We start from the raw sequence: 12,591 nt of genomic DNA on the forward strand, positions 1-12,591 counted from the left end.
CAGAATCCTTAAAGAGATATTTATTTAACATAACAAGTTCTCGTTAAATTACCTATTCGTATTTAACATGGTTAGGCATACATAGACCTTGTCTCTCTCCAAAAAACGACTCGCAATTGCTACGAGATATTTAATTTCTAACGTCTATTTTTTTTTATATTTCATTACCTTAAACATATATTTAAAACTCGGTCAGTTCAAATGCTAAATGTAAACCTTAATCTTCAGACTAGCAGCTCTCGAAGGCCAATTCGAGGCAGTCGCGTGCCTTCTTTCGCGTGGGGCGGACGTGGACGCAGTTGATGCGGACAGACGTAGTACATTGTACGTACTCGCTTTGGATAACCGATTGGCCATGGCGCGACAATTATTGGCCGCTGGGGCTAGCGTTCACTGCAGTGACACAGAGGTAAGTGAATAGGATTCCTCTAAGATCAAATACCGGCAACACACTGGCGAGCCCTTTGTCAATGAGTGTCTATGGGTGGCGGTATCAGGTGAGCCCTTAGCTCCTCTTATGTCTTAAAAATAAAAAAAATGTAGAAAATTTATTTTGCGATTATTGAAATTATCCTATATTGTACCTTTATTTATCAAAATTGTAATAAACAGTAAATTTTGATATAACTATAGGTAATATATTATTTTAGGGTCGCACACCATTACACGTATCAGCATGGCAGGGGCACACAGAGATGGTTAATCTGCTCGTCAAAGTTGGTAAGTACTAATTCAGAGATAACAAAAAGATTCAGTTTCTGGCAGTTTATAAGATCTCTTATAAACGAATCCAGTGCTTTATATGTATTTAACGAACTATCTATTTAAAAGTCATCAGTGCTGCAATGGTGTAGACAATTTTATAGAAATGCTGACAGGATAGAGTTTATTGAGTATTTAATTTCAAATTCTAATAGTCTATACATTCTGTATAGTTAGTTTCTTTCACTAATTTGATTAAGTTTTCTTACACAAGGATGCTAGGAAGAAACTAGTGACTTCTTTTTATCGCCAAACCCATTTCATTTGGACATATGGCCTGACCGTGGGGCGAGGCAGGTACCAACATAAATGTATGCCAGCGACAACAGAACAAGATCCTAAGAGCAATTGCAAAAAGTACCATGGTACATAACCAACGACAAAGTTCACGAACACCTGCAAATGAGAACAAGCTAAAAAGGAAAGCCGAAGACTGGCAGCTAAATACAAGGAGCGGTTAATCTGTCACCCGAACGAACTTGCTCGCCAACTGTAATAGTATGTGAGACGACTAAATCGTCATATTCTAGAGCTAGAAGACCGGCAGTAGCTCTAGGCAGCAGATGAGTAGATGCTTCCAATGCCAGCATATCAGAACATATTCGCTTATATTCTTAGGGCAGATTGCAAATAATAAATAGAATGTTTTGTTTTAATATATAGAAATATAATCTGTAATTTCGGTATAAAAAGTGTGATAGCGGATTTACAACATACAGTTCTCACAGGTCATCTACGAAACGTTATAATGAAACTCGCCTATTAAATGTATTTTTATTGATATAGGTGGCGCTGAAGTAGACGGCCGTGATCGTTGTGCCAGAACGGCTTTGCACGCAGCCGCTTGGAGAGGACGCACGGCCGCGTTACGTGCACTACTCAAGCATGGGGCGTCACCCGCAGCTGTATGTACTCAGGGCGCCACGCCCCTCGGTAAGTATTTTACATTTATTGTTAAAGTTACTCTATGTTCATTGTACGTATATTCTTACATGTTACAGAAATATAAAAGAATCTATTTACCTAAATAATATATGGCGAAAACACTTATGACCAAGAGGATGTTTATGATTCCTATTAATAGTGTGACTTATCTTTGGTATCAGAATGTGTGATTGAGATTGTCTATGTTCTGTAGGTATTGCAGCTCAAGAAGGCCACGAAGAATGTGTGATGTGGTTATTACAGCATGGTGCTGATCCATTGCAAGCCGATCACTGCGGTAAGAAAATATATAATTAAATTACTATTTTATATATTTATCACTATTTAAATTCAAATATTAAAGCAAAGATTAAATAATGACTATTAGAAAAATTACATTACTTAAAGAACTATAATAAGACTGATGTAGTGTTCGTGAATGAACGTTTTAGAATATGATATTATCCATTATCTCAGTGTCAATATTTTACCTTTAAAAAAAAATAAAAAAAACTTACTAAAATTTAGGTCGTACACCCGCCAAAGTAGCGTGGCGCGCGGGCCACGGTAACATTTGTCGTCTTCTCGAGAAATGGACTGCGCCCTCTGCGCCTACGCAAATACATGACGACGATTTATTAGCACCGTTGAGAACAGGTTAGTATTATATATAATATATTTTTATGTGTAGAATATAACGATTTCCACCTTATTTATATACCTCTGAACGAAAATACAATAATTTATTTCGTCTTAAACTTAAAACTATAATTATTTATTAATGTATAATGATTGATTTTTTTTTGTTTATGAAAGCATCTCCAGACTACAAACGTCGCAGCGTACACAGTTCCAACTCAACCAAGTCTTCATCGAATCTCACTGGAGGATCGAACAGGTCTCACGAACATGAAGATCACACGGTGGAGAAGGTATTTATTATTTAAATATTTTCTGAATTATATTTTTGATGTACACTATTATTTTTTCATTTATAAAATGTCTAGGCTTTGGAAAAACAGTTATATTCTACCAAATGAATAAAAATCTAAAAGTTGTTACATTCTTTAGGCTTTTTCTATAGCTAGTTTTATTTTTATTTACATTAACACGTTTTTAATATATGAAGATGAATATACTTTCAATCGAATCCGATTAATTCAGTACTGTAAATAGCTGGTAGTAGATTTTATAGTTCGCGAATAAATTAAGAAAACCATTCTTTACTACATACAATAATTACTAATATTTATTTAATTCAGAGCCGGACAAATTCGTCTCTAACGTTCGCTCAACAAGTGGCACGATGCGGTTGGGGAAGGCGTGATTTGGACAGAGATGAACCGATACCAGAACATCACGTTGTTGAAAATGATCCTAAGTTGAGGTAAGGTCCAAATCTTAGTAAATCATAGATTTAAAATTATTTTTTTCTAATTACAAGTGAACGTGTATTCACGAAACTTGTAAAAGGACAAATAAAATATAAATTTTGCCACATATACTTTAAAGGCATAAAGGTATTTAAGTTTTCAATTCTATAATTGGACTTGTGTGAATAATTGTTTTAACCTTGAAACTTACAATTCCAAGGAGTTACCAAGCCAACGAGCGTGACGTGACTCTACGTGGGGGCGTGTCACGGTCTCGCGGTAGGGAGATGCGTCACGGTGATACTTCGCCGTTATACGCTTCGCCACCACACTCGCCACAGAGGGATAGAGATGATAGTGAGTATCTACTTTTTTTTTTTTTTTTTTTTTTTTTACTTGGGGAAATGCTTTGCGCATACCCTTCCGCGGCGCGACTGCTTGGTGCAGAAGGATTATGTGGGACTCGCCATTGTGCATACCCACTAAAACCCCAAGGTGCCACCAACAATCGCCTTATGCGGGATGCGGTAACAGCAGAGCCTTATCCGCTTCCCTATCTACTTTACACTAACCGACTAGGACGTTGCATCCGATCAATGCAACTTTTTCTATTTCGTCGGAAATTATGTGTTGCTTCCGATGCTATACAGCAGGTAAACTCTCGTCTACTCAAATCAAATATTATTTTGCATGTACCTAATAAAAAAATAATAAAAAAACCTAAATATTATTGATATTCACTGCCAGTTCTTAAGGCCGTAGAGTGTAGGATGAGAAGTGGGCTGAGCTATTAATATTTTAGTGCCTGGTGCACAAGTTTGAACGAAATGAACTCACTGAGGAAGTGCATCTGAAAATCTAATATCTTCGCAGGTTCCCAACCGCCAAGTCTGACGTCACAGCCTCTAGTGACAGATACGCACTTCAACAGGGACACTCATATGCGAATTATTTTGGGCCGAGAAAACAAACCCGATAGAAATGAGAGGTCAGTGATGTGTGATTGTTTATTTGTACAATATAACAGAAAAAATATCATAAATTATACTTATAGAAAAATTGTAAAGATATAATAATTATATTAGTTTGACGATAATGAAATATTATCTATGAAACATACACATATTGGTGATTATGCATTAAATTTTAAATGTTATAAAAAAATAATTAGTATCAATTAAAACTGAAAGTCACTCATTAATAGCTGAGACAAATGAATAAGTTAATTTAACTAAATAAAACAAAATCTATATATATTTTTATGCCTTAGCTAAGTAGTGATGCGTACGACTGTAATATACATAATTATATAACACATTGTATGCTTGTATTTTTTACAAACAATGACATAAATGTCTCTAATAATCAGATTATTATTATTTATATATTTTTGTTTTTTTTTTTTAATTTATTAAATCATAGCGTGGTGTTTTTGGCGTCGAGGCTTGCGTACAACAAGTTTGTAGGCGGACTCGGCAAAGCGAGAGGGAAGATATTTAAGAAAACGTGAGTGATAAGGATGGCTACAGGCGCAACTAAACGAAGCTTACGATTCGTTCAAGTCATCTATGCAGTAGTAGACAGTAATATTCCCAAATGGAAAAGAAATAGGCAGATTATATTATTTTACCTTCTCATATATAATCTAAAAAAAAAAACCGGTATTGGTATTATGTGGTCGCAGCAGTACTTACGGATTTTGTTATGTATAGTTCTAAATAGTTAACCGGTTATCATCACGATACTTGAACATAATAAAAGTACATAATTTGTGTAAGTAAATAAAATGACGTATAGCAGTTAAAAATTCTATTACAACCATCACGCCCTCTTTTCGTTCATACTCTATCTGGTAAACACTTTTGATAGCGTATACGTACGTATACGTGTCACATCTTATCAAGCTAACGAAAAAGCAACTTTATTGTTAATATCATAATGTCGAATGTAAGCTGTTGAGATTGTAATGCGTGAATGCGATTGGCTGATGCTTAGGAAGTTTTCTCTTCTCATAACGTGTTTCCACGTCATAATTTAATGCAGTCTATTTAGGTTTTATATTTTCCATTCGTTTATGCACCTGATCATTTTGGTCGAAGGTTTTCTGATTTTGGTGCTCTTGCTGTTCATTAAATTTGGCACACATTCATCACTTTTCTTCATCACATTCCATCACCACATTGTTGAACGCAAGTCTTGACGAGTGACGCTTCAGGGCTTGAAACTAATATGGTTTGAAGGTTATGGTTGCATGGTTTTCTTACTTAACATAATAAATATTGTTTGGCATTTGTCAGATCATATGAAATATGTTATTGTTCTTTTCAGCAAAAACAAAAGGAATGGTATAGTAACTAATCCGGCAATGAGATTGGTAGCCAATGTGAGAAATGGTTTAGGTAAGTGACGTTATATTTGTTTGTATCATTCATATATATATATCTCTGGGCGGATGCCCTTCATCATCAGAATCAGCGAAGTCGTAATTAAGTTGAAAGAGGGTAGGAACCACCAAAGTCACAAGTTATTTAACCGCACAAAATATCAAAATAAAAAGCAATCACTTAGAAGGGAAGCTGGTTCCATAGTGTTACATAGTGGTTGTGCGTGACAAAAACTGGCTTAAAAACTCTGTAAATTTTTTATACTATGCATTTTTTTCTCTAGATAATGCGGCAGCGAATATTCGTCGAACTGGTGTGGCGTTAGCTGCAAGCGCCAGTTCATCAAACCCAGCTGTTAAAAGCAACGCTTTTCAATGGAGAAAGGAAACGCCGCTTTAGATACGAATTTCGTTACAAATATTTACGAATGTTTGTTCAAACATGTATTGTTTACGATATGTTAATCGTGTTTCTGATTATTCCGTTATATAGATGCTTTCAAATTATCTATAAAAACAAAATTAAGTATATTAACAGTCAATACAGATTGAAAAAATCCACTGTCAATAGTGACGATTTCTAATATTTAAGAACCATTAATAAATTCCCTGCAAAATATATTTTTTTGTCTACCAATGTTCGCCTACTGGTTAGACTGTTATTAAACAAAAAAGGGAAATACAGTCTAAAGATAAAGTAAGTATTATTTCCTTAATTTTCCAGATTTATCACAAGCTGGTCATGCAAAAGAAGTAATTTCTTAAATTAAAATCTATAAGCAAATAATTATTATTCAGGTACCTCATAGTTTAAATTAAGCGACCGAAAACAAAAAATATGCTTACTCTAACATAGTATTAAGCGCATAAATTAGAATGAGAGGGCCTGATTGCTTTAAATATTTATGCACAGTTAAAAGACGTGTATTTAAACGCATTTATATTAAAAACTAAAAAAATTTAGAAAAAACCTTTCAAAATAATAATTAAGAATACAAATACTGAAATGAATAAAAGATCTTCATTCTATAAACCCTATTGGGGTTCCTTTTTCACACTATATTTTCTTTTCCTTTCTACCTTACTTCAAGTATTAAACCGTTCATCCCATCTTATGGTCCTTCGAAGCGGAATATATTTTTATATCAAGATTCTAACTTAGGACCTCCTTCCAAATACTTATTAATATCAAAACTAATGAAATTTTAAAACGACTGTATGACTAACTGTAAGACGTGTACCTGTCTATGGCCCCAAAATTAAAAAAAAAATATTTGGATGTGATACAGAAATCGATATAAAAATTACAGCTGTTTTTATTAGAACACGCTGTGCTGAATAACTACGTGTGTTTTTTGTAGAAAGCAATATATTATATAGAATGTATTTAAAATATCTATTTGATTTTTTAAAGTACAAACTAACAGTTTAGTATTTCAATGAAAATACTTTTCCCCGTAATTTCCTAATCAAACATTTTTTCTCTATTAGTTGTTAAATTTCCTATGTTTTAAATATATTCTGTATACGTTAAAATATATATTTAGAAAATATATAAATTAGATGATCTTAATAAGCTTTATTTAAAATTAAAATGCCCAACCGACAAGAGTCAGAAGTCCCGTCATCACATTGGGTTAAGGTATTTCTTGTCTTCTTATATTCTTCATTCTTCTCTTAATCAGCCGGTACTCTGTAACTTCTAATAGTATAGAGGGTAAAGTTGTTCTCAATTTCTATATAGATTTTTCTATATCCGTTACACTGATTTCGAAATTTTCAGATAGCTTAATACTAATATGCAGATTGCTATTTGGGGTTAGAGTACTGGTTCTGGATCCAGAATGGGCAAAGTTATTTTTTTAGGGAATTGCTCATGAATAAATGTGCGTGTTCCCTCTTTATTCCTGTAATTGGCACTAAGATATTTTTAAGCTAACTGAAAGAGGCAAATTTTTTTTTATTGTATAAAGATCTCAAATTTGAACAATTTTTTTGTAATCGCATTTAAGTAAACGCTATGTCATCTATAATTATATAATTCATAAAGTTTTATAGATTTTTAATAGTTGTCTTAAAACTAACTGAAATGCACGAATAAAATGAAGTATTGCGATTAGTGCTTGTAACATACTGTCAATAATTACCAAACTTTATGAAGATGGTCATAGTTGGTCGTAACTATAGTTTAATGTAAAATTATGAATGCCTAGTCGTTAATTGCGTAGGTGCCTATTTCTGAGCGAAGGCAGATTTTTAAATTTTTGATACATCGAAGGTTTGGGCTTGTCTGCTTAATTATTAAAAAAAATCCTTATATGATTCTAAAAATTATTTAATCTAACAAAAATATTACGAATCCAGGCGCTGATACCATCTTAAGTAAAATTGTTGTGAAGTGTGTAGTAGTAATCAAAGTATTTAAAAATCTGCCTTAATGTAGTGTTATCATATATTTGGAAATAATTGCCAGTGTAAAAAAATATTTTCCTTTTCGCAAAAACATTATTTTTATAACGCATTTTTTTTAACTAGAATTTTTGGACTGGCGGTTATTTCCTAGCTAATACATATAAGTAGGTTATAAAATTGGTAACACCAACGATGTTGAAATATTTTTGTGTGACAAATGTATAAAATATACGTAATATAAAGCCTAAGTAAAGCCTTAACACATTTTCAGTTATTATATATTTTTTAATACGGAATTAACCAAAAATCGTAATGGACTGAGCAATTTCGACTGACTTTGGTAACTTGTATTTTTTCACTTACTATCATTACCTCCGGGAAAGAGACAGCACATGTAACATATAGGTTGCCCTGACAGATTGACTGATCTTCGATATATACAGGAAATAATAACTAAATTGAAATTATTTAAATAAAGAACAGCTTGTTAGGTCGAGTTCATTAACCTCAACGTCAATGACCTCATATTTTATTCTAGTAGGTATAATAATATTTTTGTTATATTACGTAAAAAGACAAAAACGAACGAAAAAAATACACTAACCATTTTAACTGAACTTTGAGAACGCCACTCATTTTGTTTGAAAACAAAACTATTCGAAAGAGTTTTTGCTCAGTCCATTCTTAGTTTGGTTTAAAGTTAACGCTTTAATGATTAGAAATATCCGAGTCACAATTGTATACATATTCCTAAAATTTAATAAGACTATTAGTATCTTAATTTTTTGTATTATATATATTTTTGTATATTTTTTATTTAATTGTGTTTACATTCTGTATAAAAAATCGATTATGAAACAAGTGTATATTTTTATTGTGTCAAATTAATGCCAAATAATCTTTTTTTGGGTCGTTAAGGTAAAGTAAATGTAAGAATTTTCGAAAATTCTCAATGGGTAGTCGTAGGAATGGAGGGTGCGTGGTTTTGAAGTGCTTTTTGCGTCGAATCTTTTAGTATTATCTTATGTAAGGTGAAAATCGTATCGAGATCTTTGTTAAAAATTCATGATTTCAAAATGTCGTTTTTTTATTAAAAATTGTAAGAGACAAGTGATAAACTATGTAAAAGCATGTACGGTAATACAGATGCGTCAAATGCTATATTTTGTCGTTGTGTATGTAATAATTAAAACATAAATATAACACTTGAGTAATATGTTCTTATTCGGTTAGCAAAATCAATGAATAACTGAATACATATTATACGTTATGGTTTCATAAAAGTAGTACAAAACTCTCATAAATGTTCGTATTATTTGAAACTATTGCCATGTTAACGCCTATTTTGTAATTTATTTATATAATTTTGTATGTTTGTGTGTGAAAATTGTGATTTAGAATAAAGAATGTAGCTGGTGCCGTGGTATATGACGTTGTGAAAATATATTGAAATATACGTATTATTTCCCTTTTTACTGTTTTATTTAAAGGATAGTTGACCCGGTGAACTTCGTATTACCTCACAATTTGGTGTCAAAAATTAATGAATTTTTTTTAGAACATTCCAGAGACCGGATCTACATACTACAGATATGAAACGCATTTTATGGAGGCTATAATTATAGGACAAGTGGAACGATAGAACAATAGTTATTAACACAGTTTATAAAATACTGTACATTTTAACGTTAAAAAATAAACTATAATACAGCAAGAATTTCGATTTTTTCTTTCTCATGTAGTAGTAGCGTGTATGAAGTTTATACACCTTAAAAAACATATTTTTTTATAAAACGTACTGTTCGATACTAGGTGGCAGTATTTACAATAGGAGCTTTATGTGTTTGAGTTATTAGTTTAACTATCGAACACTAGATGTCAGCATCATTTAAAATGCAGTCATGTTTTGTTAAATAAAGATAGAAAATAAACACATACGGAATATAAAATCTAAGTCTTTTTAAAATAAAAGAAAGAATTAAATGAATGCTTATCTAAACATTTAGAACAATTCTATTTTTGCAGTGTAATATTTGCAATATCTAAGATTTTTTTTCTACTTATAACTATGTAACAAAGCCTTTCACATCCATGCACTATTTAATTTAACTTTGCTTATAAAATCTGACAATTAACGTTATAAAATATGTCAAATGTAGTGGAAACCAGAAATAATTGGTGTATGATTGCTAAACCCTTGTTATTTGATCCACCCTTAGAGAACTTACTATAGTCCGAGAGCTACATCCTTAGAATTTTCAATATTCAAGTTAATTTTCTAAAGCCGAAAGCACTATATTTGTATTCGTTACAAATTGAATTGCTTTATTTATTTAGTTAGAAAAACCTTACAGCTTACCTATAATACAAAATAATTTTTAAATTAAAACGCCAATTAGAAGGTCTACATATTAAATACATATATGTATATACAAAGAGAATGTGTGCAGCGTGTGGATGTGTGTAAAACTTACATACGTTATTAAAATTGCATAAAACCATGCGAAAATTAAGATTAATTTATTGAATAATTATTTATAAGAAAACACTTAAACTACATAGGTACATTTACTTTTGTAATAACAAAATAGTTAGTCATCTCTTGCGTTAATCCGTTTGTGTTCATGCCGATATCACTTTTGGATACACAAAATTCCAGAGCGACTTAATGATTAAACTCGCATAATATGACTTTACTTCCTGAATGGAAAAACATAAACGCTTTCTACAAAAGGAGCAGTGATTTCGAGAATAATTTTCTAACCCTGCATTGCGCATTTAAATTTCAGTTGGGCTACAATGGATTTTTCTTTGAGTGTAATTTACATTCACACGGTGAAGGGAAACATAAAGAAGATCGGAATGTCTTTCTCCTATAGGTGTCTGGATGCTGATCAGCTAATTGCTTGTAAAAGAAAATTAGCAATGAAATCATAGAGAAAGGCACCCGTAATGATTTGTAACGCCAAAGTTTGGTTATTTGCAGGCAAGTTTGCGTTATTGGCTATGTCCTTTTGAAATCCTTAAACTGTATCATTTAATTGTTTACATAATAGCGTGTGATACGCTAATAAGATACCCCTTCCTGACAATTAAGTTCGTGTCAAGTTTCAATTTGACGTTTGCAGAGAGGGAAGTTCTCGCCGCGTGTCGTGCGCGTGTCACAGCTTTTGTTTTTTGACGGAAGTTCTAGAGAATCTAAACGTCTTAGCAGTCTTTTGTTTATTTTACAATTAAAATAATGTTATCTTAATGCAATCGCCTTGTATAAGAACGAGTTGTCTTTAGATATGGTGTAAAGAATCAGATTTAGAAATTAGTTGTTTTAAGATCATAAATTTTGTATTAACGTCTTAAAATTAGAATAAGAAATCAATAAATGATAAAAATGATTTCTATTCTATGTACCCTTTACGATAATATGTAGGCATTTTCTCTTTTCTTCTTTGTACGTACTTGATGCAACTAAAATGTACCTTTATACATAAAAAAGCTACTTCATCAAGAGGTAATTTTTATAAAAAAAAACAGAATTAATTGAATTGTTTTAAGTTGAAGACATCGGAAAATAACAACCTTACTAGGCCTAGTGCTTTTACATAATATTATTATTATTAATACGACACAACAAAAATATATAAAATTGAATTTAGAATAAAGTTAAGTGTTTGATTGGCTCTTTACTGTAGGGTAAGAACCTTATCTTATCTATATCTCCAGCTCAAGCCATTTATGAATATTAATTTTATTTATTTATCCATACACACTTGTAAATATATATGTATACACGCTGAACATAATATAAGAAAACAATATATTGTGTTCCCCTCTTACCTTTACAAAAGCTGATAAAACTGTTTTCAATACATATAACACATAAGTAATCTTATATCGAGTCGATACACATGTGTTAATTAGAGCCAGCCGTTAAGTGTCACTCGTGCGATTTTTGATATGACACGTTGTCTGTCAACATACGATAGGGATGTATACTTCGTTCAATTATTTATTTCATTATTCAGGTTTGACTATTTAAAATGCTAGTTAACAGTTAACTACTAGAGTTTTAAATAATCGACTTAATATTTAAAACTAATAATAATTTGATAATGTAACAATATATTTTAATAATGTAATTAATGTTGTGATAAAATTATTTAAGGATTATCCATGATGATAAGATTATTTGATCTTGTAATGTAAAATTCTCCCTTATGATTATGTAAGACAAATTTGCACGCATGTAGGATATGCGAAGATCAGATTGTACCACCATACGTACTGAACGTTATGAAAAAAACGAATTTTAAAGAAAATCATTTATGCAATGCAAAAATTACATAAATAATTATCTACCTACGGAGGTATAGAGCACAGTGCCCGAAAAACGGATGGGCAAGGGTTGGACGGCCTAAGTGGACAGATGATCTAGTGAGGATAGAGGGACGGTGTTGGATGCAAAGCGATGGGATCTAGAAATACTGAAAATTTATAGAACTATATCCAGTAGTACACGTGAGGCTGAAACGTATAAGGAGAATAGAGTTAAGCTTGAAGATCCCTTGAACTAAGTTATCGTAACAAGAGTAAAACAAGCCGAACAAGAAACAAATTTTACTCTTGAAGTCTTACAAATTTTAAACCAAACAGAAATCTGAAGCAGGAATTTTGAAAAGCTTAGTTTGGCAGCCCTACGTATCAGGTAAAGTTCCCATGGCTAATTATGGGAAAGCACGT

The 12,591-nt window shown here is 32.0% G+C and overlaps 1 protein-coding gene across 2 annotated transcripts in view; it reads left to right on the forward strand.

The window, feature by feature from the left end:
* The window catches only part of LOC110997936 (ankyrin repeat domain-containing protein 50), a 49,179-nt gene extending 39,854 nt beyond the window's left edge, over positions 1 to 9,325 (forward strand). Inside the window, exons 30-41 of one of the 2 annotated variants that reach the window (XM_045631328.1) lie at positions 229 to 409; positions 651 to 720; positions 1,549 to 1,695; positions 1,901 to 1,984; positions 2,215 to 2,343; positions 2,503 to 2,618; positions 2,949 to 3,073; positions 3,280 to 3,416; positions 3,933 to 4,047; positions 4,482 to 4,565; positions 5,388 to 5,458; positions 5,727 to 9,325. In XM_045631328.1, the coding sequence (XP_045487284.1) occupies positions 229 to 409; positions 651 to 720; positions 1,549 to 1,695; positions 1,901 to 1,984; positions 2,215 to 2,343; positions 2,503 to 2,618; positions 2,949 to 3,073; positions 3,280 to 3,416; positions 3,933 to 4,047; positions 4,482 to 4,565; positions 5,388 to 5,458; positions 5,727 to 5,842 (1,375 nt within the window). In that variant the 3' untranslated portion in view covers positions 5,843 to 9,325. The remainder of the gene's footprint in view (positions 1 to 228; positions 410 to 650; positions 721 to 1,548; positions 1,696 to 1,900; positions 1,985 to 2,214; positions 2,344 to 2,502; positions 2,619 to 2,948; positions 3,074 to 3,279; positions 3,417 to 3,932; positions 4,048 to 4,481; positions 4,566 to 5,387; positions 5,459 to 5,726) is intronic. The other variant, XM_045631329.1, reaches the window with a different exon arrangement.
* Positions 9,326 to 12,591: the final 3,266 nt, after the last annotated feature.

The sequence above is a fragment of the Pieris rapae genome, chromosome 15, assembly GCF_905147795.1.
Source record: "Pieris rapae chromosome 15, ilPieRapa1.1, whole genome shotgun sequence".
Taxonomy (NCBI): Eukaryota; Metazoa; Arthropoda; class Insecta; order Lepidoptera; family Pieridae; genus Pieris; species Pieris rapae.